The sequence below is a fragment of the Somniosus microcephalus genome, chromosome 1, assembly GCF_052327205.1.
Source record: "Somniosus microcephalus isolate GS21.2 chromosome 1, FLI_Smic_1.0, whole genome shotgun sequence".
NCBI lineage: Eukaryota > Metazoa > Chordata > Chondrichthyes > Squaliformes > Somniosidae > Somniosus > Somniosus microcephalus.
The window spans coordinates 439125194-439153002 of NC_140987.1; the positions used below are offsets into that span (position 1 = coordinate 439125194).

General features: G+C 44.6%; 1 protein-coding gene across 3 annotated transcripts in view; it reads left to right on the forward strand.

Annotated features, from left to right (window-relative positions):
• mtm1 (myotubularin 1) overlaps positions 1–27809 on the forward strand; it is a 151218-nt gene that overhangs the window by 33263 nt on the left and 90146 nt on the right. For all 3 annotated transcript variants that reach the window (XM_086001477.1, XM_086001471.1, XM_086001461.1), the window contains exons 3-5: positions 3814–3868; positions 4164–4258; positions 17557–17667. In XM_086001477.1, the coding sequence (XP_085857603.1) occupies positions 3814–3868; positions 4164–4258; positions 17557–17667 (261 nt within the window). The remainder of the gene's footprint in view (positions 1–3813; positions 3869–4163; positions 4259–17556; positions 17668–27809) is intronic.

Consider the following 27809-nt stretch of genomic DNA (forward strand, 5'->3'; position numbering starts at 1 on the left):
AGCAGTCCTCCTATCTGACCATGTCTGCCGCGATGTGTGTAAGGAGGCTGCGATTCAGAAGGGAGGTGGTTGCAGACATCTGCCAGCTGCTTCAGAGAGATCTGCAGCCACAGCTGATGCGCAGGACGTCTCTGTCGGTGGCAGTGAAGGTGACGGTGGCTCTCAACTTCTATGCCACCGGCTCCTTCCAATCCGCTGCTGAGGACATCGCTAACATCTCCCAGTTCGCCGTGCATTGCTGCATCCGTCAGGTGACCGAAGCCCTTTTCACAAGGAGACATCAATTCATCTCCTTCCCCATGACCCTGGACAAGCAGCAGCAGCATGCAGTGGGATTTTCAAGAATAGCGGGCTTCCCCATGGTGCAGGGCGCCATTGACTGCACGCATGTGGCTTTGCGGGCACCTCTGGAGCATGCCGAGGATTACCGCAACCGGAAGGGCTACCATTCCCTCAACGTACGGCTGGTGTGTGACCACAGGCAGCGCATCCCAGCTGTCAATGCCCGCTTTCCAGGCAGCAGCCACGATGCCTTTATCCTGCGACAGACAACTGTGGCTGACATGCTCCAGGCACAGCCTCCCCCAAGAGGATGGCTTATCGGGGACAAAGGCTATCCTTTGTGTACCTGGCTCATGACCCCGCTCCGCGCGCCCACGACCCCTGCTGAAGAGGCATACAACGAGAGCCATCAAGCGACTAAGAACATCATAGAACAAACAATCGGTGTCCTCAAGCAACGGTTCCGCTGTCTCGATCGCTCCGGGGGAGCCCTCCAGTATTCGCAGGACCGAGTCTCCCAATTCGTCGTCGTTTGCTGCATGCTGCACAACCTGGCTATCCGCAGGACTCGGGCACTGCCACCTCACGTTGGACCCCCACCTCAGGAGGACGAGGAGTACCAGCCCAGGAGGGAGGCACAAGGTCCAAGGGCCGCCCGTCGGCGGCTTATTGAACGTCACTTCTAGGCCCCCTGTCAGGGAATGGCTTGTGCCAATGAAAGAACATGATTGCAGCCGCTCCGCAAGCCCTCAGCCGGTTAAGGCAACAAACACTTCAAAGATCAAACATGGACAATGTTAATAAATAAAATGCTTTATTGTACAAACTCAGGGCCCTTCCCACATGAAAACCAAAAACAGACGAAACCCCCAAAAAACACTCAAACACATTACTCGCTCCCACAACCTGGAGAGGATTAACAAAACAGTGCAACTAAAATGGCCGTCATCCTCTGACTTCGTAAAATACAAACATCACATCCTCGGCCTTCAAAAAACAAACATCCAATTCTCGGCCTCAAAAAACACACATCCAATTCTCGGCCTCAAAAAACAAACACAACTGGCCACACATTCGACTTTTTGGCCCGCTAGGTCGATGCCTTGGCCATCTTTGTGTGGCCCCTGCCCTCCCTGCTGCTCCTCAAAGTAAGGCCATTGGCTGCTGCAAGGCTGGGGGCAGGCTCCAGAGGGGCACATGTCGTGACGGCAGATGCCCTTGGGGGTCGGCCTAGTCGAGGTCTGGCCGTTGAGCGGGCGGCTGTTGAATGCTGCAGCTGTGGCTGGCCATCAGTCGCTGCAGCAGCTCCACTGGGGGAGTGGCAGTGGCGGCTGGAGGAATGGGGGCAAGCTGGCGGATGGCAGGCGCTCGCTGGTCGCCTGAGACACTGGCACTCGCCCGGGCCAGCACTGCAGCATGCGCACCAATCTGCCGAGGGACAGACCGCTGTGCTGCTGCAGCGCGCCGGGTGCCCTGGCGATGCCTGGCTGACACAGCGAGTGTGGCAGCAGTGAGTGCCTGTGTTGACCTGTTCAGTGACCTCATCAGAGCACCCAGTGACTGCACGGCACCACTGATCAGCTGCCCACTCGCTGCCTGAGCTGCCCCGAATGCCGCCAAACTGATGGCCTGTGAGGCCCCGACGTCGGTGACACTCCGAGAGAGGGACTCGATGGCCTCAGGCAACCGTGCCACTACCCCCATGAGCTCCGTGTGCCGGCGCTCCGAGTCCGCGGACAAGTCCTCGAGGCGTTCCATCTCCTCGGCAAGACCATCTCCGGACTGGAGGCCGGACTCTCCCTCTGTGGAGAAGGCCGCCGAGCTGGCCGACCCTTCCTGCGTTGCTGGAGGCCGCTGGGCCCAGCAATTGGACTCCCCTCCGACCCTTCCCCTCTCTGGGGAGAAGGTCGCCGAGCTGGCACCCCCCTCCCGCATTTCTGCAGGCCGCAGGTCCCATGAGCTCCCCTCCCTTCCGACACTTCCGCGACGCTCCCCTCCAGGGAAGACGTGTCCCCTACATTGGCATGGGTTGCCACGGCTGAGGGTTCCCCTGATGGGCCGCCTTCCTCTTGCTCCTCCTCTGAGGGGCTGTCACTGGCAAGTTCAGGGACCTCCTCCTCACCATCTGAAACCAGGAAGGCACAAGAGTAGCTTTAGAGTGAGGAGAGGGCGTCAGCGAGGGATGCATGAGTGGTGGCATTCAGCGCATTGGTCGGACAGTGGCAACGGATGTAGATCTGATGCGCAAGTGGGACGAGAGAGGTCCAAACGTGGATGTCCTTACCATTGGTGCCCAGAACAGGGTCGGCATCTCCACATGCAACAGGGCCAATCACCCGGGCACCCATGATGCGCTCCACGCGATGTTGAAGCTCGGTGAGCGGCTGGATCTGGGGTCGGCCTCCCCCGGTCGCAGTCCGGCTCTTCCGATTATTAGCCAGCTAGGCCTGCAAGAGAAAGGACGGCCTCTAAGTACAGTGTGTCGCCCTGATCTTGTGTGCACTGCCTCCCATGGTGGAATAGCTTGGCCAGTGTGTTAAGTGCAGAATGTGCAATTGATGTTCATGCCTGTTCCATAGCTGCTGGATGAGGGCTGGCCATTAGGGCTTTCAGGTCCCTTTGCCCATAATGTGAGGTGCACATGCAAAGATGAGGAGGTCACTGGAAAGGGTACTCACCCTGACAATCCGCGTGAGGTCATTAAACTTTTTGCGGCATTGGACACCGGTCCTGGGGACCTCGCTGTTGGCTGACACCTTGCTGGCGACATGCCTCCAGGCTCTCCGGTAGGCGCGGAGCGGCGCCCTCCTGCCATTGTCCAGGTACAAAATATGGTGCCTCTTCTCGACACCAACCAGCACACTCAGATCACGCTCTGAGAAGCGCTGCGCTCGTTCACGGGCCCTCTGCATGGCTTCAGGCGCTATTTGGGTCCAGCAGCAGTGTTCAGGCCTAGCTGGAGGGCTCCACTATCCAGGGCGTGGCAGCAGACAAAGTCGACCCTTCCCCCTTAAGAGCTGGCCGGCGCCAGGGTGTCTGCTGTCGATCACGAGATGGCCGCACCTGCGCTGCGCCCGGCCTGGGCGCTCTCGCTCAGCACCTCCGGCTTAGCGCCTAAAGAGAGGCGTCCAGCGCCAGTTTTAGCGCTCGAGCAAACTCTTAGGGCGAAGCTAATGAATATCGCAGAAGTGGCCTCGATTTGGCGGCGGGCGCAAACTTTAGCGGCCGCCCGACTTTAACGCCCCAAAAGTGGCTACAATGAATTTCTAGGCCACTGTGTTTATGTTTATTGTAATGGAATTTTGGGAGAAAACAAATTATTAAATTCAACTCCTGATTTCAAAAACAATGTGTTCCTGTCAGAAGTGATGAATTGAATTTGGACATTTGTAAAGTTCTAGGATTTGCCTGTAATGAGCTGTGTTTATTGTGTAGAATGACCAGAGCTAATTACATTTAGTAATCGCTGCAGCATAAACAAAATCAGTACACCAAATCATTTAAGAGATTAATCTGGCATTTCTTTTTCAGGCACAACAAACCGAGGAAGTACCACTATTAGCAGGCGAAGATGTTAAAAGTAAAGGTAAGACGGCATTGACAGTAATTTTGACTGCAAATATTCCATTCTATTCACTGTGTATTTATAAATTAATAAACGTAATTTTGAGATCTAAGTACTAAACTTCTGCCTTTTAAGGATGTTCCCTCATCAGAACTACTGCATCCACAGCTTTCAAGCTGTGCATTAATCATTTGTTAAAAAAATATATATTCTAATACACATTCAGGGTTAAAAAAAAATACGCAATAGACATGTACTTTTTTTGTGGTTGCTAGCTTCTACTGACTAATGTGATTTTTTTTTTCCTGCTTCACAGAAAAGGATGTGATCTACATCTGTCACTTTAATGGGCCTAAAAAGGGAGTGGTGTATATTACAAACTACAGGCTTTACTTTAAGAGTGTTGAACTGGTAAGTTCTGATTTTTATTTTCTTGCATTGTAGCAAGTCTTTAGTTTTTATATTCCACTGTGGCGAGTGTTACCGATGAAAGTCCATATCTTCGTGCCTGATGTTAAACAGCTGTGACCTGTTAGCTTTGGCTGTATTCTCGCTGACGTTCTCTGGTGTCACCAGTTCCCCATAGTTTACATAGAAATCTCCTTCTCCTTGACTACTTCCAAGAAGCTGGGACTTCTATTTAATGCCAAAGGCTTCTTCTCCCCTCAACAACTCAACACGTTGTGAATCCTGACTTGAATGCTGCACCCATATATGGGGAGGTTCTATTTCTTCCTGCCCCCCTCACCCCCCAGTTTTTCACCTTTCCTGTAGGCTCAGGCACATGTTTAATTGGATTCCAGTGGTCCCTGCAGTTCTAAAATAATTTGCCCAAGTAGCCTGGGAAAGCTATTTGACTGTGGAGGCAACACATCCAAGCTAAATCTTGTTTGCATGCAATGCACAGGCGGGCGCTTTCTAACGGGGTCACTAGAAGTAATCGGGAGGATGAACCCTGGCTAAGATCAGCTGACTCAGCAGAGACTGGGAATCGAACAGCAACAGCTTGCATTTGACGGTAGCGTTAACGTAGATAATTGTTCCCTGCTGCTTCAGAGGTGTAATCTTTTTTAAACGATGCCAAGCCAAATGAGATATTAGAAGGGGTAACTAAAAGCTTGGTCAGAGAGGAGGGTTTTAAGGAGGAGAGGGAGGTGGAGGAGTTTGGCGGCGGGGGGGGGGGGCGGAATTCCAGAGTGTGGGGCTGAGGCATGGGTGCCAGTGGTGGGGTGAAGGGAGAGGGTGATTCAAAGTTTAAAAAAAAATCAGAACATTTAATAACTGCTACTTGATTTCCCTTGTCTTTCCCCCATCACTATTCTTTTCAACTTGGGTAGCATTCAGCAATATGGGCTCCAGCCTTCAGCTACGAAATTAGAAAAAAACCGAATTTGGTCGGTTACTTGTTGTTTAGAGTTTTCCTCCCCTCCTTTCCCCCCTCTTTATTCCCCATCTCTTCTGAAGATGCTGAAGTAAACTTCACACGGGCAATGGCAGCTCACCACTGGGTTGCCCAAGGCGCCATTCTCCATGACTGGTTTCAAACCGCGAGTGTGGGCAGGCTGATGGGGAGAATCACAACTGAGACTGATTCTATCATTATCCACAAATGCACACTCTTCAGCGAGGATTCACTTGCCCGCAGTCAAGAGTGGGGCCACTGACATAAAGTTGAAAACTGCAGGAAAGCAAGGGTTACTGTTGGCTAAGTTAGTCACGAAGGCACCAGCGAAGGCAGAACATTTGCATTTCATAATCTGAAGCAAGTTATCGTTCCACAAAATGTTCATTCATGCTCGCAACAGAAGGAAATTAAACTGATCACAACTGTTTCTTGCCTTGTTTCCTCGCCGCTTAACGCTTCACTGCTTAAGTTTTTTTTAATAGTCTCAGACTTCCTGTCCTATTTAAAAACTAGTTCTAATTGTGGGCTTGAGTGCAAGAACTGTGTCTCACTTTTTAATAAAAACAGTTTTTTGTGTTGGTTTACATATTAATTGAGTTGCACATTTTGTTCATATTGTATTTTCTGGAGATATGCACCGGCACATTGTCAGCTCCACAGTTGTACTTCGACAGCCTTACATGTTTTGAGGATCATCTTATGTGATCTGTGGTGGTCAGGCAGGGATCTTTGGTGCCTTTCCCAAGAGAGCCGCTGATTGTAGCATATGGCGATACTCTTGCAACTGAACTTGGCAGTAAGTTTATGAAAATCTGATTTTCTTATATGGTTTTGCATACACTTGGCTTAATGGATATTTGAATTCAAATGGAGGTTCCTGGTTCCAAGATTAAGGTGTTGCTATCCAGTGAATACTTGGATGCTAAAACAATCAAGTGCAGATTGTGTTGCTCTTTGCTATGCTGGCAGGAGCAACGCGTACCCATATTGGCGGTCTCTCGGTGGATTTGTTACGTTGACTATCAAACACTTACAGCCGACACAGTGCTTCAGAATCGCTTGTCGTAACATGTATTCGTGCACCTGTTGTACTCACTAACTGGTACGAGATTGATGTAGGTCGACAGGCGATGCTTTGGTGGGTCTGGCAGTGTACGTGCACAGACATGGTAGTACTGAATATCACTCACTGTGTCACGGTGGGCAGTATGGATCTCCTTGTTTCTATCAAATTAATAAAACTAATAGCAGCTCTCTGAGAGATGTCTCTAACAATTAGTCCAACTGTAATCCTGAAGCCAAATCTTGACTCCATGAACTCTGTCCTTAACTTTATCTCTAAACCAAGCCCTTGCTGCTATGGTAGCTGTAGTGTATGTGCCTTTAAGACAGAACTACTTTTACAGCTCCTGTATACTGTAGTACCGGCAGTGACCACACCTGTATATAAGCCTTGCGCATGTCTCTGTACCCCCAGTCTTGAAACTACCCTCCTCCAGTAAATACCTGTTTATCGTTAAGTTACAGCACCCGTGTGGTTACTGAAAAACAGCATACTCTCAGAATCACGAACATAACAGTAGCAATTTTTCTTTTTTGTGTGGGCGGAGGGAAAAAAAACAGTCCAATGCAGTAGACTTCAGGTAGAGATTCTGCCCCAGCGCAACATTCCATTCTACAGCTTGACATTTGAACAATGTGATATATTTTCTTGTAACATTACACTTCACAGTAGACTTGCCGTTGACCTCTGGGTGCTGCTATGAAGCATAACTAGGGCTGTTTAGATCCGATTTGTTTGGTAAAAATGCCAATGTGTTATTAATGCTAAACTGTTGTCAATGTGGCGGAAGTGAGTGGAAAAAGTGGACGCAGGTTTTCAGTTTCAAAAGCTCCAAAGACTAATGAGATTATTTGCTTAGAAAATCTACCCGGTTTCTTTGTAGATGTTATGAAAACTTGGCCTTTTTAACATGGATTGATTTGATTGGGTAATATTTGAATGATGAGTGAAAACTGGGACTATGCTGACTGCCCTGTGTATAATTTATCTAGAAACTGGGATGGACTTGGTCAAGCTAGAAAGTCTTTGATCAGCTCTTCACTAATGGATGACTGAATTCATTCAGTCTTTGCTACATGCAGTATTGTTGAAATGATGCTCATTCAATTCAATTCAATTCCATTTTTATTTGTCATATATGCAACAGACGTGTGTACTGCACAATGAAATGTTGATTTTTACGAGTCCTCCCAACATTGGAATAAATATGGCATAACAATGATAAAATACTAATAGAAATACAGTAATAATAAATAAAACAACAGTAATAAATAATAAATTATACGTTCATGAGTCTTATGGCCTGGGGGTAGAAGCTGTTTCGAAACCTGCTGGTACAAGACTGTATGCTTCGGTATCTCTTACCGGACGGGAGCAGGACGAAGAGGTTGTGGCTGGGGTGGCTCGCGTCTTTGATGATTCTCAGGGCCTTCCTCCGGCACTTCTCGGGGTAGATATCCTGCACAGCAGGTAGTTTAATTCCTTTAGTATGTTGTGCAGCTTTCACCACCACCTGTAGAGCCTTGCGGTCTGTGGCGGTGCAGTTGCCATACCAGGTAGTGATGCAGCTGGACAGGATACTCTCGATGGTGCACCGATAGAAGTTGGTGAGAATCTGGGGGGCCATTCCAAATTTCTTCAGTCTCCTGCGGAAGAACAGGCGTTGGCATGCCGCCTTCGTTAGGACATCGATGTGATTGGACCACGTTAAGTCCTCCGTAATGAATACACCCAGGAATTTGAACTGAAAACAAAAACCTATCATAAAACCATCTGAATTCAAGTAAATGAGACATGGCAGTAATACCTAGTGAGAAATCAGACTTTCTTTTTCAATTCCGCTGAAATGTTCCAGTCTTTTGCCATGATATTTGTAAACTATATACTATAAACTATGGAGCATTGATGTCCAACTTCTGCATAAATCTTGAGGTGAACTTTTACAATCCTAATAACGTCCTTTATTGCTTTTCTTTAATTATTAACCCTTAGCAGTCACTAGTTCCAGGAGATTGTGTACTCCCCGAATTGGCCACTTTGTTGTTGATTTGCACACAGGTAAATATTGTGTAGCATTACAGAAATTCTACTGACAACAACAACTTGTATTTATCTAGTGTCTTAAACATAGTAAAACGTCCCAAGGCGCGGCGCAGGAGTATTTTAAGACACACAATTTGACACCGAGCCACAAGGATAAATGAGGGCAGGTGACCAAAAGCTTGGTCAAAGAGGTAGGTTTTAAGCAGCGTCTTAAAGGAGGAAACAGAGGTAGCGAGGCTGAGAAGTTTACGCAGGGAATTCCAGAGCTTAGGGCCCAGGCAGCAGAAGGCACGGCCACCAATGCACCAGTGGTTGAGTGATTATAATCAGGTATGTTCAAGAGGGCAGAATTAAAGGAGCACTGATATCGCGGTGGTTGTGGGGCTGAAGGAGATTACAGAGATAGGAAGGGGCGAGGCCATTAACTAATGTCAATGCAGTATTATCCAACAAACACGTAGAAATGTTTTTATTTAGGATTTATTTTTTATTATTACAGCTATTCTATCACTTTCCCTGTTCTCCATTTTGTCTTTTCTTTTTCTATTATTTCTCATCTATAATACTTTTACACTTAAAAAAAACTTTCATTTATTTTTACTTGTCTGTCTGCTGCCTCCAGCAAGCCTCGAACCACCTAAAGTGAAATCGGTTTCTGATTGGCTAAAAAGTAGGTTGAAACTTTCTTTAGCTAGTTACAGGAAACTCTCGTTTAAACGGCACCTAAATATCCAGAATTCTCTATTAACCGGCAAAATTCTCACTCCGAAAACAACACCTCAATAACCGGCAATGTTGCCGAGTCCGAGTCTCCCGCGGTGGCCGAGTCAGTCAGTGGGGGTAGTTCTCCAAACTGCCAGTACTCGGCTTCTTGACGCTGTCGGAAGTTGGAACACCTCAATAACAGGAGTCTGACTCTCCCGCACTGTCAGAAGTTGGAACACCTCAATCCCCCTGTAACAGGAGTCTGACTCTCCCGTGCTGCCGGTAGTCTCTTCTGATCCGCCATTTTACAGGGGTACTGTGTGTCTCCCACGCTGCTGGTAGTCATTGCATTGCATTACCCTCAACTGGCAGTACTGTACTTAATCAAGCATCTTCCACCATCCATTTAACACAACATTCTGTAGGTGAGTACCCAATTACTGTATACTGCACATTTCTTGATTTTTTAATTTTTCTTTGTTTAAAAATAGCCTCGTTAGATAACCCTCTCCGTCATCTGGAATTTTTGATCAACCGGCAACACGCCGGTCCCGTCGGTGCCGGATACAAAGCGTTTCCTGTAGTTTACATGTTCCATTTAAAAAAAAAAGTTTGACCTGGTTGCTCCATTACAAGAAGGGGTTAAACTTTGTACATGATTTTCAAATGCCTCTAGTGTCCCAAAAAACCCAAGTTAGTGGCACAGAGTTAGGGCCTGCTGGTACCAGTTATCTCATCAGTGATGCTGGAAGGGTTAGGAAAAAGTTGTTAGTCTGATTAAAATTAGCACTTCAGTACCTACTGGTTTGAGCATTCAGCACTCTAGATAGTGCTTGATATGCATTTTCGGTAGTATTTGTGCACTTCAATAAGTTTTACGCAAGATTAATTGTTTGCAGACTGTAACACCCTGTTTGCACTGAGTGCTGATGTAGTTTATAATGTAGGAACATTTCACTAACTGGAGGGGGGGAAACGGAGGAAAAATAAAATTCCAAGTATTTTAAATTGGACCCACTGCCTATGCTTCTAAAATGCTAAAAGAACTCTATGCTTACGCCATGTGAATACACCAAAAGCTGGCACATGTCTAGGCTCCCCCCACGCGCACCTTTGTAAAATTAGGGCTCTGTTTAATGCTCTGTTATATTCTGCTGCCCAAGAGTAATTTGGACTTATTTGAGAATGTGTTGTACTTGATTTTGTTCTCATCTGTCATTTTTTATTTTATTCCGACTTCTCGCCTCGTTTTCTGAAGGTGGACGTTCTGTCTGGAGTAAGGCCGCACTTTGGAAACTTGCCCAAGCACCCATCCTTTGTGTGAACCTAGATAGTTGGTAGCCTTTTGAACATGGGAAGGGGTATCGTGGCCAAGCCCAGTGTTTTCACCTGATGTCTGACGTAATAAAACTCACGACGCACTTGGTTTGAGTATAATCAACTTGTTTCAGAACATGGAGGTCTAGTTGTACTTCACTCGTTCCTTGTCTTACAAAATGTCCCTGGCAAGCTGGGGCTGATGCCCGAGTATTTATACTCCTTGGACGGCGCCACCAGCTGGCCGTCCAGTGTTATTTCACGAGTAGTTTCTTGATGAATGATGAGATTTATAACAATGTCCACGTGCACCTTTCTACGAGAGGAAACTGTCAGAGAATCAGCAGGGGAATCCCAGATGATTTCCCTCCCCCTCCCTTGCCAGCATGGGATGCTGAGGCCAATTAGAATGTCTATATAACACCACCCTGGTTAAGGTTGACAAACTGAGAATAAGCCAGAGATTTAATCCACGGCCTTCCTGGCATGTATAGGCTTTGCTCTACATCCCTGAGCCAGTGGATAAACAAATCTCGAATTTTAAAGGGCATCTAAAGCTGTAAAAGTGTTCTAGCTTTAATATGCATATGGCTAATAATAATTTCTAATTAAGAAAAGTCTATGGTAAGCTTTTGGTTCAGTTAAATAAGCCACTAATCGCTGCTACTTTGGGAAGAAATCATTGTTTGTGCTGTTTCCTTTTCTGGGTTTAACAGACTGGTTTAGAAGTGAGACAAAACACATGTATAGTATTTTCTTTCTTAAAAGCTTACTACAGTACTTTGTTACTATACTATAGACAAAAGTACTGTTTAATTCCTTGTGGTTTAAACCGGGGTATTCAAGGTATTGTAAATGTTATGCAAGTGTAAACTTCGGCAGTATTGAGACTTGGTCCTTGTTCTGGAATGTTATAAACTTGAATAGCAAACCACAATAGCTGAAACATGCATCCTGTGCAAGAAACATTTTAGTCCAGTAAGATTTTTTTTTTTCCAAACTAAGTGATTATGTTTTCTGGCATTTAGTTGCATTATTTTTTTGTTTTGTGGTAAACTACAAGCCAAAGTAACATCAACATTTTTACTATAGTCACAAGAATTTAAAGATATTTACGAGAATTCCCTGATCATGGAATAATTCCATTCTGAGCAGAATTCCTTACTCCCTGAATAATCCCATGCTGCCTGAGAGCATCCACATCTGGAATGTTGTAATAGAAACATAGAAGATAGGAGCAGGAGTAGGCCATTCGGCCCCTCGAGCCTGCTCCGCCATTCAATGCAATCATGGCTGATCATCCAAATTCAGTACCCTGTCCCTGCTTTCTCCCCATATCCCTTGATCCCTTTAGCCTTAAGAAATATATCCAACTCCTTCTTGAATATATTTAATAAGTTGGCCTCAACTGCCTTCTTTGGCAGAGAATTCCACAGGTTCACCACTCTCTGGGTGAAGAAATTCCTCCTCATTTCAGTCCTAAATGGCTTACCCCTTATCCTTAGACTATGACCCCTGGTTCTGGACTCCCCGGCCATCAGAAACATCCTTCCTGCATCTAGTCTGTCCAGACCTGACAGAATTTTATAGGTTTCGATGAGATCCCCTCTGAATCTTCTAAACTCCAGTGAGTATAAGCCCAATCGACACAATCTCTCCTCATACGTCATTCCTGCCATCCCAGGTATCAGCCTGGTGAATCTTCGCTGCACTCCCTCCATGGCAAGAACGTCCTTCCTCAGGTAAGGTGACCAAAACTGCACACAATACTCGAGGTGCGGTCTCACCAAGGCCCTGTACAACTGTAGCAAGACATCCTTGTTCCTGTACTCGAACCCTCTTGCTACGAAGGCCAACATACCATTTGCCTTCTTAACCGCCTGCTGCACCTGCATGCTTACCTTCAGCGACTGGTGCACAAGGACACCCAGGTCTCTTTGCACTTCCCCTTCTCCCAATCTATTGCCATTCAAATAATCTGCCTTCCTGTTTTTGCCACCAAAGTGGATAACCTCACATTTATCCACATTATAGTGCATTTGCCATGTTTCTGCCCAATCACCCAACCTGTCCAAATCGTACTGGAGTTTCCCGACATCCTCCTCACAGCTTACCCTCCCACCCAGCTTTGTGTCGTCTGCAAATTTTGGAGATATTACATCCAATTCCCTCGTCCAGATCATTAATATATATTGTGAACAGCTGGGGTCCTAGGACCGATCCTTGCGGTACCCCACTAGTCGCTGCCTGCCACTCGGAAAACAACCCGTTTATTCCAACTCTTTGCTTTCTATCCGCCAACCAGTTCTCTATCCAAGTCAATACCTTGCCCCCAATCCCATGTGCCTTAATTTTGCACGCTAATCTCTTATGCGGGACCTTATCGAAAGCCTTTTGAAAGTCCAAATACACCACATCCACCGGTTCTCCCTTATCTATTTTACCAGTTACATCCTCAAAAAATTCCAGTAGATTAGTCAAGCACGATTTACTTTTTGTAAATCCATGTTGACTTTGTCCGATCCTGTCACTGCTTTCCAAGTGCTCTGTTATTACATCTTTTATAATGGACTCTAGCATTTTCCCCACCACCGATGTCAGGCTTACCGGTCTATAATTCCCCGCTTTTTCTCTACCACCTTTTTTGAATAGTGGGATAACATTAGCTACCCTCCAATCCATGGGTACTGTTCCAGAGTCTATCGAGGTCTGGAAGATGACCAGCAATGCATCTACTATTTCTAGGGCCACTTCCTTAAGTACCCTAGGATGTAGATTATCAGGCCCTGGGGATTTATTGGCCTTCAGTCCCATCAATTTTCCTACCACCATTTCCCTATAAATACTGATTTCTTTCAGTTCCACCCTTTCATCAGACCCTATGTTCCCTGGCATCTCTGGGAGGTTATTTGTGTCCTCCTTTGTGAAGACAGAACCAAAATATGTATTTAGTTGGTCTGCCATTTCTTTGTTCCCCAATATAAGTTCCCCTGATTCTGACTGCAAGGGACCTACGCTTGACTTCACCAATCTTTTTCTCTTCACATATCGATAAAAGCTTTTACAGTCAGTTTTTATGTTCCCTGCCAGCTTACTCCCATATTCTGTTTTCCCCTTCTTAATTAATCCCTTTTTTCTCCTTTGTTGAATCCTCAGGATTATTGCTTTTTCTGGCCAATTTATATGTCCTCTCCTTGGATCTTATACTATCTTTAATTTCCCTTGTTAGCCACGGTTAAGTCACCTTTTTTGTTTTATTTTTATGCCAAACTGGGATGAACAAATTCTGTAGTTCATCCATTCAGTCTTTGAATGTTTGCCATTGCCTATCCACCGTCAACCCTTTGAGTGACATTCCCTAATCAATCCTACCCAACTCGCTCCTCAGACCATCGTAGTTTCCTTTATTTAAATTTAGGACCCTAGTCTCTGAGTCAACGACTTCATTCTCCATCGGGCCTCGTACAACAAGATTGCTAATTAATCCTTTCTCGTTGCATAATACCCAGTCTAAGATGGCCTGATCTCTGGTTGGTTCCTCGACATATTGGTCCAGGAAACCATCCTGTAAACACTCCAGGAATTCCTCCTCCACAGTATTGTTACTAATTTGGTTAGCCCAATCTATATGTAGATTAAAGTCACCCATGATGACTGCTGTGCCCTTATTGCACACTTCTTTAATTTCCCTTTTAATGCCACCCCCAACCTCCGCCTTGCTGTTTGGAGGTCTATATACCACTCCCACTAACGTTTTCTGCCCCTTAGTATTTCTCAATTCTACCCATACAGATTCCACATCATCAGAGCTAATATCCTTCCTTACAATTGTGTTAATCCCTTCTTTAACCAGCAATGCTACCCCACCTCCCTTTCCTTTTTGCCTATCTTTCCTGAATATCAAATACCCCTGGATGTTGAGTTCCCAGCCTTGGCCATCCTTGAGCCACGTTTCTGTAATCCCAACCAAATCATATTCGTTTACCTCTATTTGCGCAGCCAATTCATCCACCTTATTACGAATGCTCCTCGCATTAAGACACAAAGCCTTCAGGCTTGTTTTTTTAACGCTCTTAGACCTATTAGAATTATCAATTACTGTGGCCACGTTTGATTTAAACCGTTGATTTCTCTGACTGCCACTTTTTTGTTTTTCTCCTTCCTATCTTTTGTTTTTATCCTTGTTTCCCTTTCCTCTGTCCCCCTGCTCAGGTTCCCAACCCCCTGCCATTTTAATGTGCAAAGCTGCATGAATAGCAGGACAAACCTCCTTGCATGGCTAATGCAGAAACAAATCCCCAGTTCTAAAATGGTGCTGAAAGAACTCTATGCTTACACCATACAAATGCATCAAAAGCTGGCACACATCTCGACATCTTTCTCCTGTCCTCTCCTGTTAACTTCTTGCTGGGGTATCAGTTGTTCTCTTGGTATTTTGCCCAATTGACCATCATTCATGCGTGAGCCACAACCAAGAGTGTCAGCGGGCTATTTGATCACAGGGGCATCGCAGTCGAGCTCCTTCTCGGCCTCACCTGACATGCACTTCCACCACCAGTCACTAGGTAATGATCGTGAGCAGGGACTGAACCAGTTTCTGCCCCTCTAATTAAGCAAAGCCAAGGCCAATTGCTAATGCTGTATTGCGACCACATTGAGATCAGGTAACATGGCACAGATATGGGACCAGCCTGGTCTATGGCTCAGCTGACCACTGGGTAAACTCACTGAGCAATTTGAGGAGTCGCATTTGATCAGGGCTTAAGTTGAAACTCATTCACATAAATACCATTTGTACATTACAGCAGAAATACACTTGTGTAGTCAGGTTGTTTTTAAGAATCTTCAGTCACAGAATCTTAACCACAGTGATAGCACATTTGATTTCCTGTTTTCTAAAAGCTAATTTCAGAAGCGGTTTTACCTACAGGAAAACAGTGACTACACTTAAAAAGCAACTTAAATAAAAACAAAATGCTGGAAATACTCAGCAGGTCAGGCAGCATCTGTAGCGAGAGAAACCGAGTTAACGTTTCAGGTCAGTGACCTTTCGTCAGAACGTAGCTTATAGGCTATGAACTACTTCGGGATATACTGATCACGTGAGAGGTGCTATATAAATGCATGTTTAAAAAAAAAAAAATTCTAATTGTGACAGACTTGCAGCTGGTATCCTCATTGATTTTTTTTTTGTTGCATTTCAAGAGTTTGTGTTGCCTTTTTAATATGTGTGCGATTCTGTGGTTTTGGTATGACTGGCCCTGAACGGTCAGCCTAAATTCTTTAAATGATAGTAAGGCTTCGATGAGGCTTCTATTTGCGAGTATCTTTTAAAAAAAATAATATATAAGTGATATTGCACTGAGCAGTGCTATCTCTTAACTTCATGAATTAATTTAACCTCCCACTTTAAGGATTTTTGGCTCGGTCACATTTCTCTTAACATGTTTATCCAGTCTGGAATATTAAGAGCTTAAAGGGAGACACCTGGCTTCTGTTTTTCTAGATTACATCTGAGTTGCTGTAGTCCAAAAGGCTTTGCTGCTCTCAAAAAAATTATATTTTTTTCTCTTTCTCTCTCGATAGAGATATATATTTAAAAATAATTCACGTTCATCCCACTATAAGCAAACTTAAACGCTCAGACTTGGATGGCAATAGCAGAATATAGAACTCCAAACAACAAAGTAGAATGGTGTTCAGTTAAATTGTGTTCTTGTGGTTTGTGATATATTATCTGAATTCTTCTGTTACGTTTCACAGAAAGAATCACAGAATCACAGAAACCCCACAGTGCAGATAGAGGCCATTTCGGCCCATCGAGCCTGCACCGACACATATCCCACCCTATCCCATAACCCCACGTATTTAATCCCCCTAACACTAAGGGTCAATTTATCATAGCCAATCAACCTAACCCGCACATCTTTGGACTGTGGGAGGAAACCGGAGCACCCGGAGGAAACCCACGCAAACACGGGGAGAATGTGCAAACTCCACACAGACAGTCACCCGAGGCCGGATTCGAACCCGGGTCTCTGGCGCTGTGAGGCAACAGTGCTAACCACTATGCCACCGTGCTACCCATAATGGGGCACAGAAGAAGGCAAATATGACCAGGACCAGACATGTCATCCTAGTGGTTGTAGCGAATGTGAAAAGGCTTGGGAAATTTGTGCTGGGGTGGAAGTGAGCAAGCTCAGGGCATCATCTGGGCTGGCCCAAATGCATGTTTCAGGCACCCTGGTTCAGTAGACAATTAATCCTGCATCTTAGCTTCTTCATACTCAAGAAATTCCCAGCAATTACATTATCAGGGAGAGGGTTTTAAATGCAGGTAGCTGAGATGTCAACATTATATTTGTTTTTTCAGGCATCAACTCTCCGGTACAAGAGAAGCAATTTTAATACACTTAATGCATGTAAAAGTACCACAGTATCTCCCCTCAACACCCTTCCTAACCAGGGTTACTTTCAAAGTGTACATGGTGCATCCCTTGCACTGGAGATGGTCGCGCCTCCCTTTTAAAATTCTGTTGATGCAGTTGTTTGACGAGACATAACACAGGGGAAAAAAACCCCACAGCAAACAAACCGTACTCTGGAATGTGCAAGATAGGAAGCTGCAACTCCCTCTGCTCCTATCTTTGCTCACAAGTCTCAAAGCAAAGAACTTCCTTGCGCTGCCAAATTCTCGCTCCGTTGAATGCTGAAAGCTTTCTAAGATTCGGAGATTACTTTAATGTAACCTGTTTAAAACTATGTCGACATTGGTGAAGATGAATGCATAAAATAGAATTAAAGAAATGCACAGAATCATGTCTCAATTTTTACTGTTTTTGGAAATCTTTAAAAATACTGATTTTTATTTTGATGCAGAAACAGGTTTTCAGTAGGTTAATGGATAATTTAATATGGGATACAGTGAGTAAAGGCATATTTCATGACTTATACTTCTCAACTGTTTTATTGTGATTAGAAATGTACACACACTTTGGCAGATGTTTAATATCTATGAAAAAGTCTAACACAGTCTTTCAATCACGAGTAATTAATTACTGAAAGGTTTTAGTGTAATTTTTGCTGTCAGGTGCTAAGGTTAACTTGAGGCAAGTGATGCAACTGAATGTGTTGAAAATTTGTGCCATTATATACTTTTTTTTTGCTTTTACACAGGATCCTGTGATGACCCTTGACATCCCTCTGGGGGTGATCAGTCGAGTTGAAAAGATAGGTGGCCAATCGAGCAGAGGTGAAAATTCTTATGGATTGGAAATTACTTGCAAAGTAAGGCTCTTCTAATGGGGAAAACTATTATGGGCTTTAGTGTTTGTTTACACTTGGATGTTAAAAATGGCCCTCAAAGCAGTAATCTCTGAGCACCACCTACCAGTGTTGTTTGTCACTGACATCTGATGAGCTTTATGCACATATTCAAAGGCAGTGTTAACCACCAGGATTTTTGGGATATATAGTGGGCTTGGGAAAATTTCTGCATGATTCCTCCAAGTCTTAACTGCTAGCAGCAAGCAGAATCAAATTTTCTGAGACTCGTGCCCTTGCTCCAATTGCTTTTGGCTACACCCTCTTGCATACCAAATATAAAAATATGGGAAAGATGCAAAATATAACAGGAAAGTTGAAGGGAACTTGAATTGTTGATGCAGCAAAATGCTGAACTGAATGCAAGATTGGGTTGATGAAGCATAATCGCCTTGATCGAATGAAATGCATGTAGAGCTCCCCCTGTTGGCTCAATGGGTAAATGCACTGTATGGTCATCAGCCGTGCAGATTGGATCCCTGGTGTGTGTTGAGCCAGCCAATCTTAGGGTGACGGCAGGAGCACTACACTTGGCAAAACCGTGCCCAGGCTCGGAAGGGGAAGAATTTGCAGGGTCCCTGCCAGTCCTGCTATAGGTGTGTGTTTGTGTGGATGTCAAGTGAGTATAGAAACACAGAAACATAGAAGATAGGAGCAGGAGTAGGCCATTCGGCCCCTCGAGCCTGCTCCGCCATTCAATGAGATCATGGCTGATCATCCAAATTCAGTACCCTGTCCCTGCCTTCTCCCCATATCCCTTGATCCCTTTAGCCTTAAGAAATATATCCAACTCCTTCTTGAATATATTTAATGAATTGGCCTCAACTGCCTTCTGTGGTAGAGAATTCCACAGGTTCACCACTCTCTGGGTGAAGAAATTCCTCCTCATCTCTGTCCTAAATGGCTTACCCCTTATCCTTAGACTGTGACCCCTGGTTTTGGACTCCCCGACCATCAGGAACATCCTTTCTGCATCTAGTTTGTCTAGTCCTGTTAGAATTTTATAAGTTTCAATGAGATCCCCTCTCATTCTTCTAAACTCCAGGGAGTATAAGCCCAATCGACCCAATCTCTCCTCAAACGTCATTCCTGCCATCCCAGGTATCAGTCTGGTGAATCTTCGCTGCACTCCCTCCATGGCAAGAACATCCTTCCTCAGATAAGGCGACCAAAACTGCACACAATACTCAATGTAGCATTGGAATGGCTGAATGGTGGCAATTGAGGGGGGAAATTCTTCTTCAGGGCAAGTAAGTTGTATTGTAGTGTAATTTCTTCTGGTGGGGTGAGGAATACTAAAGACTAGCCCATCAAAAAGTACACATAATTACTTTTATATTTTGTGCAAAAATGTTTCTGAATTGACCTTACCGAGATTGAACACATAGGGGGGTGGGCTTGGATCTTAACCGCCCAACCTGTCATGCCCACTTCCTGTTTTAACAGACAGGTTGGGGGGCAAGTGGCTAACCTGCTCTCGAGAGATGGGGTCAGTTATTTAAATGTTAGTGTGGCTGCGTGCCTCAGATTTTAGGAGCCATTGAGATTTAACGGTTGCGAGCCAGGTTTCACAGGGCTAAAGGGAGGCGGGATCCTGCAGGTAAGTGCCTTTCCAGCACTACTTGTGGGACAGGGGGAGCAGCAGTGCCTCCTACCAGCTGCCCAAGCTAACCCGACTCCCTCCCCGCGATCCGAAGCCCCACAACCAGCGATCCTCCCCATCGCCTCTCCCTCCTCTCCGCTCCACAGCTGTGGCCTTCCAGCGTAGGATTTCCCGTCCGATAGCTGGGCTGGCTGCACGGCCGGGAAACGGAGGAAAATAATTCAAATGATGTGGCAGTACCTCTGCATTACCCGTATTTCCCGGCCAATACAACACCCCCCGCCACCCCCAGCCTCCCTGTAAATACTCGGTAAAATAATGGGACTCAAGGCGGATAAATCACCTGGACCTGATGGCTTACATCCTAGGGTCTTAAGGGAAGTGGCAGTAGGGATTGTGGATGCATTGGTAATAATTTTCCAAAACTCCCTGGACTCGGCAAAGGTCGCGGCAGACTGGAAAACTACTAATGTAACACCCTTATTTAAAAAGGGCAGTAGACAGAAGGCTGGAAACGATAGACCGGTTAGCCTAACATCTGTGGTAGGTAAAATTTTGGAGTCCATTATTAAGGAGACAGTAACAGGACATTTGGATAATCATAATTTAATAGGACAAAGTCAGCATGGTTTTATGAAGGGGAGGTCATGTTTGACAAATTTGCTGGAGTTCTTTGAGGAAGTAACATATAGGGTGGATAAAGGGGAACCAGTGGACGTAGTGTATTTAGACTTCCAAAAGGCATTTGACAAGGTGCCACACAAAAGATTATTGCTTAAGATAAAAAATCACGGGATTGGGGGTAATATTCTGGCATGGATAGAGGATTGGCTATCTAACAGAAGGCAGAGAGTTGGGATAAATGGTTCATTCTCGGACTGGCAATCAGTAACTAGTGGTGTTCCGCAGGGGTCAGTGCTGGGTCCCCAACTCTTTACAATCTATATTAACGATTTGGAGGAGGGGACCGAGTGTAACATATCAAAGTTTGCAGATGATACTAAGATGGGAGGGAAAGTAGTGAGTGAGGAGGACATAAAAAACCTGCAAGGGGACATAGACAGGCTAAGTAAGTGGGCAGAGATTTGGCAGATGGAATACAATACTGGAAAGTGTGAGGTTATGCACTTTGGCAGGAAAAATCGTAGAGCAAGTTATTATCTTAATGGCAAGAAACTGGAAAGTACTGAAGTACAAAGGGATCTGGGGGTCCTGGTGCACGAAACTCAAAAGGTTAGTATGCAGGTGCAGCAAGTGATTAAGAAGGCCAATGGAATGTTGGCTTTCATTGCTAGGGGGATAGAATATAAAAATAGGGAGGTATTGCTTCAGTTGTACAAGGTATTGGTGAGACCGCACCTGGAATACTACATACAGTTTTGGTGTCCATACTTAAGAAAAGACATACTTGCTCTCGAGTCAGTACAAAGAAGGTTCACTCGGTTAATCCCGGGGATGAGGGGATGGACATATGAGGAGAGGTTGAGTAGATTGGGACTCTACTCATTGGAGTTCAGAAGAATGAGAGGCGATCATATTGAAACATATAAGATTGTGAAGGGGTTGGATCGGGTGGATGCGGGGAGGATGTTCCCGATGATGGGTGAAACTAGAACTAGGGGGCATAGTCTTAGAATAAGGGGCTGCTCTTTCAAAACTGAGATGAGGAGGAACTACTTCACTCAGAGGGTGGTAGGTCCATGGAATATGCTGCCCCAAAAAGCTGTAGAAGCTACATCATTACATAAATTTAAAACAGAAATAGACAGTTTCCAAGAAGTAAAGGAAATTAAGGGTTACGGGGAGCGGGCAGGAATTTGGACATGAGCCTAGGTTCGGATCGGTCATGGCCCTGTGGGTAGCGAAGCGGGCCCAGGGGCCGTGTAGCCTGATCCTGCTCCTATTTCGGGTGTCTAATTCTGTTAGATTCAGGAGATGGTTCTGTGATAGTAGATTGGCGGTTAGGATCAGATCAGCCATAATCTTATTGAATGGCGGAGCAGGCTCGAGGGGCCGATTGGCCTACTCCTGCTCCTATTTCTTATGTTCTTATTCGGGGCACGGTTTTAGTACAGCCAGCATTGTGCCACAAAATATTTAACCTAAATTTAGAAGGAGCGAAAGCACTTCAACGACGTTTTTTTTTTTTTAGGACTGTAAATAATGAAAATTAGTGGAGCAGTGCCTCTTTACCTCTGGTTGATCACCCATCTTGCAGCTCTCGAAACTGCTGTTTTGGCTTCTGTTAATGGCAAAAGCAGCATTACAGTCTCAACACTAGGATAGCCACTGTCCAAATATCAAAAAATCAAACCGTCTTAAAGGAAGCATGCAGGAGGAGACTTGCCTTATGTTTAGCAAAGTTGCCGTATACTCGCTTTGTGACGGTTTAAAATGAGACTCTAAAGAGCAATAGCAATGCTCAATGGTTCTTGCTGTGTACGATGCATCTTTAAAGGACTAGTGAAATTGCCATACCAGTATTGCAGAGACTGCCTTCTGTTCATTTCAGCTGGAAGCAGTGTGTCCTTAATTGGCTGCAGATGATTGTAAATAATTTCACTCGGTTTTAGTGGTAGACGCTGGAGAGAAATGGCTCACCTCCTTTCACATGTTTTTTTAAAGTTACAAATAAATGCATCCTAAGAGTCAGTTTAAAAATGAATAGAGAACAGGATACAAGAAAAACAACAGCATGCAGTTTCAGCAATCTGGTTTGTATCTCCTGGGACTATGTTCATCCAACATCTGTGCGCTTGGAGTTGAAAATAGATTTTTTTTAATGTGCTGGACTGGTAAATGTGCAGTCTAGGATTACATAGGATATACGGCACAGAAACAGGCCATTCGGCCCAACCAGTCCATGCCGGCGTTTATGCTCCACTCGAGCCTCCTCCCGTCTTTCCTCAACTTAATCTATCAGCATAACCCTCTATTCCCTTCTGCCTCATATGCTCATCTAGCCTCCCCATAAATGCACCTATACTATTCGCTTCAACCACTCCCTGTGGTAGCGAGCTCCACATTCTCACCACTCTTTGGGTAAAGAAGTTTCTTCTGAATTCCCTATTGGATTTCTTGGTGACTATCTTATATTGATGGCCTCTAGTTATGCTCTTCCCCACAAGTGGAAACATTCTCTCTGCATCCACTCTATCAAAACCTTTCATAATTTTTAAGACCTCTATTAAGTCACATCTCCACCTTTTTTCAAGAGAAAAGAGACCCAGCCTGTTCACCCTTTCCTGATATGTATACCCTCACATTTCTGGTATCATCCTTGCAAATCTTCTCTCTGCCCTCTCCAGTGCCTCTATATCCTTTTTATAATATGGCGACCAGAACTGTACGCAGTACGCTAAGTGTGATCTAACCAAGGTTCGATACAGGTTTAGCATAACTTCCCTACTTTTCAATTCTATACCTCTAGAAATAAACCCTAGAGCTTGGTTTGCTTTTTTTATGGCCTTGTTAACCTGTGTCGCAACTTTTAGTGATTTGTGTATTTGTACTCCGAGATCCCTTTGTTCCTCTACCCCACCTAGACTCGCACCCTCCAAGTGATAAGTGACCTCCCTATTCTTCCTACCAAAATGTAATACCTCACATTTATCTGTGTTGAACTTCATTTGCCAATTATTTGCCCATTCTGCAAGTTTATTAATGTCCTCCTGTAATTTGTTGCAGTCCTCCTCAGTATTGACTATCTTCCCCCCCCGCCAAAATTTGGTGTCATCTGCAAATTTAGAAATTGTGTTTTTGATTCCAAAGTCTAAATCGTTAATGTAAATTGTGAACAGCAGTGGTCCCGGCACTGATCCTTGTGGAACACCACTACCCACCTTCTGCCACTGTGAATAGCTACCCTTCACTCCCACTCTCTGCTTTCTGTCCTGAAGCCAGCCAGCTACCCATTCTGCTACTTGTCCCCTAACTCCGCATTCTCTGACCTTGTTCATCAGTCTATTATGGGGTACCTTATCGAAGGCCTTTTGAAAATCCAGATAAATCACATCTACTGCATTACCCTTGTCTACTCTCTGTTACCGCTTCAAAAAATTCAATAAGTTTGGTCAAGCAAGACTTTCCCTTTTGAAATCCATGCTGACTATTCATTATTGTATTTTTGGTTTCTAGATGTTCTATTTTCTCCTTTAGTAGGGATTCCATTATTTTTTCTACCACTGATAAGCTGACTGGTCTCTAGTTCCCTGGACATGTTCTATCCCCCTTCTTAAATATCAGTATTACGTTAGCTATCCGCCAGTCCTCTGGCACTACACCTTTTTCTAACAAATTAGTAAATATGCATATGCATATGCAATCCATCCGGACCAGGGGTTTTATCCTCTGAGTTTGATTAGTTTATTTAACATATCCCCTTTTTAAAAATTTTAAATGCACTTATCTCATTACTAATCTCATCATCCAATGTCATGTCCATCTGTTCTATCTCCCTGGTAAATACTGAAGTAAAATAATTATTTAATATTTCTGTCGTCTCTCTATAGTTACGTGTAGTATTATCCTATCTATCCCTTAATGGCCTTATTCCCATCCCAACCTTCCTTTTTTTATTGATGTGCCTATAAAATATTTTACTATTTTGTTTTATGTTCCTTGATAATTTAATTTCATAATTCCTCTTTGCCTCCCTAATTGATTTTTTGGCTTCTCTCCTAATCTTTTTGTATTCTCCCTTATCATGCACTCCCCTGCTGTCTATGTATTTAATGTATGTCTCTTTCCTTACCCCCAATTGTTCCCTTATGGCTTTATTCACCCATGAAGTCTCATTATTGTTTAGTTTGTTCTTTCCTTTTAGCTGTGGCAAACTAACATAAGAACATAAGATATAGGAGCAGGAGTAGGCCAATCGGCCCCTCGAGCCTGCTCCGCCATTCAATAAGATCATGGCTGATCTGATCCTAACTGCCAATCCACTATCACAGAACCATCTCCTGCATCTAACAGAATTAGACACACGAAATAGGAGCAGGATCAGGCTACACAGCCCCTGGGCCCGCTCCGCTACCCACAGGGCCATGACCGATCCGAACCTAGACTGATGTCCAAATTCCTGCCCACTCCCCGTAACCCTTAATTCCCTTTACTTCTAGGAAACTGTCTATTTCTGTTTTAAATTTATGTAATGATGTAGCTTCTACAGCTTTTTGGGGCAGCATATTCCATGGACCTACTACCCTCTGAGTGAAGTAGTTCCTCCTCATCTCAGTTTTGAAAGAGCAGCCCCTTATTCTAAGACTATGCCCCCTAGTTCTAGTTTCACCCATCATCGGGAACATCCTCCCCGCATCCACCCGATCCAACCCTTTCACAATCTTATATGTTTCAATAAGATCGCCTCTCATTTTTCTGAACTCCAATGAGTAGAGTCCCAATCTACTCAACCTCTCCTCATATGTCCATCCCCTCATCCCCGGGATTAACCGAGTGAACCTTCTTTGTACTGACTCGAGAGCAAGTATAGTCATAGTCATATAGTCATAGAGTTTTACAGCACAGAAAGAGGCCCTTCGGCCCATCGTGTCTGCGCCGCCCATCCATCCCTGTCCAGTCTAATCCCATTTTCCAGCATTTGGTCCGTAGCCTTGTATGCAATGGCATTTCAAGTGCTCATCCAAATGCTTCTTGAATGTTGTGAGGGTTCCTGCCTCTACCACCCTTTCAGGCATTGAGTTCCACATTCCAACCACCCTCTGGGTGAAGAAGTTCCTCCTCATATCCCCTCTAAATCTCCTGCCCCTTACCCTGAATCTATGCCCCCGTGTTATTGACCCCCCTACTAAGGGGAAAAGTTCCTCTTTATCTACCCTATCTATGCCCCTCATCATTTTGTACACCTCAATCAGGTCCCCCCTCAGCCTTCTTTGCTCCAAGGAAAACAACCCCAGCCTGTCCAGCCTCTCTTCATAGCTGAGGCGCTCCATCCCAGGTAACATCCTGGTGAATCTTCTCTGCACCCTCTCCAAAGCAATCACATCCTTCCTATAGTGAGGCGACCAGAACTGCACACAGTACTCCAGCTGTGGCCTCACCAGCGTTTTGTACAGCTCCATCATAACCTCCCTGCTCTTATATTCTATGCCTCGGCTAATGAAGGCAAGTATCCCATATGCCTTTTTAACCACCTTATCTACCTGTTCCGCTGCCTTCAGGGATCTATGTACATGTACACCAAGGTCCCTCTGACCCTCTGTACTTCCTAGGGTCCTACCACTCATTGTGTATTCCCTTGCCTTATTTGTAAGTCCAAAATGCATCACCTCGCACTTTTCAGGGTTAAATTCCATTTGCCACTTTTCCGCCCATCTGACCAACCCGTTTATATCGTCCTGTAGCCTGAGGCTTTCCTCCTCGCAATTTACCACCCCACCAATTTTCGTGTCATCTGCGAACTTACTGATCATACCTTTTACATTCTCATCCAAATCATTTATGTAGATCACAAACAACAAGGGACCCAGCACCGATCCCTGAGGTACCCCACTGGACACAGGCTTCCAGTCACAAAAGCAACCTCCTTTCTTAAGTATGGACACCAAAACTGTACGCAGTATTCCAGGTGCGGTCTCACCAATACCTTGTACAACTGAAGCAATACCTCCCTATTTTTATATTCTATCCCCCTAGCAATGAAAGCCAACATTCCATTGGCCTTCTTAATCACTTGCTGCACCTGCATACTAACCTTTTGAGTTTCGTGCACCAGGACCCCCAGATCCCTTTGTACTTCAGTACTTTCCAGTTTCTTGCCATTAAGATAATAACTTGCTCTACGATTTTTCCTGCCAAAGTGCATAACCTCACACTTTCCAGTATTGTATTCCATCTGCCAAATCTCTGCCCACTTACTTAGCCTGTCTATGTCCCCTTGCAGGTTTTTTATGTCCTCCTCACTCACTACTTTCCCCCCCATCTTAGTATCATCTGCAAACTTTGATATGTTACACTCGGTCCCCTCCTCCAAATCGTTAATATAGATTGTAAAGAGTTGGGGACCCAGCACTGACCCCTGCGGATCTTCACCACTAGTTACTGATTGCCAGTCTGAGAATGAACCATTTATCCCAACTCTCTGCCTTCTGTTAGATAGCCAATCCTCTATCCATGCCAGAATATTACCCCCAATCCCGTGATTTTTTATCTTAAGCAATAATCTTTTGTGTGGCACCTTGTCAAATGCCTTTTGGAAGTCTAAATACACTACGCCCACTGGTTCCCCTTTATCCACCCTATATGTTACTTCCTCAAAGAACTGCAGCAAATTTGTCAAACATGACTTCCCCTTCATAAAACCATGCTGACTTTGTCCTATTAAATTATGATTATCCAAATGTACTGTTACTGTCTCCTTAATAATGGACTCCAAAATTTTACCTACCACAGATGTTAGGCTAACCGGTCTATAGTTTCCAGCCCTTCTGTCTACTGCCCTTTTTAAATAAGGGTGTTACATTTGTAGTTTTCCAGTCTGCCGGGACCATTGCCGAGTCCAGGGAGTTTTGGAAAATTATTACCAATGCAGCCACAATCCCTACCGCCACTTCTCTCAAGACCCTAGGATGTAAGCCATCAGGTCCAGGTGATTTATCCGCCTTGAGTCCCATTATTTTACCGAGTACCACTTCCTTAGTGATTTTGATCGTGTTTAGCTCCTCCCCCCCCCTTTAGCCCCCTGTTTGTCCAGTGTTGGGATATTCTTAGTGTCTTCTACTGTAAAGACTGATGTAAAATAGTCATTCAGTGTTTTTGCCATCTCCATATTTCCCACCATTAATTTCCCGGTCTCATCCTCTAAGGGACCAACATTTACTTTAGCCACCCTTTTTTCTTTTTATATAACTATAAATACTCTTGCTATCTGTTTTTATATTTTTTGCTAATTTACTTTCATAATCTATCTTCCCTTTCTTAATCAATCTTTTTGTTATTTTTTGCTGTCTTTTAAAGTTTTCCCAATCCTCTATCCTCCCACTAGATTTGGCTACCTTATATGCCCTTGTTTTTAGTCGAACACTATCCTTAATTTCTTTACTTAGCCACGGATGGCTGTCTTTTCTTTTACACCCTTTTCTTCTCAGTGGAATATATATTTTTTGGAAGTTGTAAAATAACTCCTTAAATGTACACCACTGATCATGTATAGTCTTACCCTTTAATCTATTTTCCCAATCCACTCTACTCAATTCCGCTCTCATACCTTCATAGTCTCCTTTATTCAAGCTTAGCACGCTTGTTTGAGATCCAACCTTCTCACCCTCTAATTGAATATGGAATTCAACCATGTTATGGTCACTCATTCCAAGGGGATCCTTTACTAGGACATTTTTAATTAATCCTGTCTCGTTACAAAGGACCAGATCTAAGGTTGCCTGCCCCCTGGTCGGTTCAGTTACATACTGCTCAAGAAACCCATCCCTAATACACTCAATGAACTCATCCTCAAGGCAGCTGCCAATTTGATTTGTCCAATTAATAT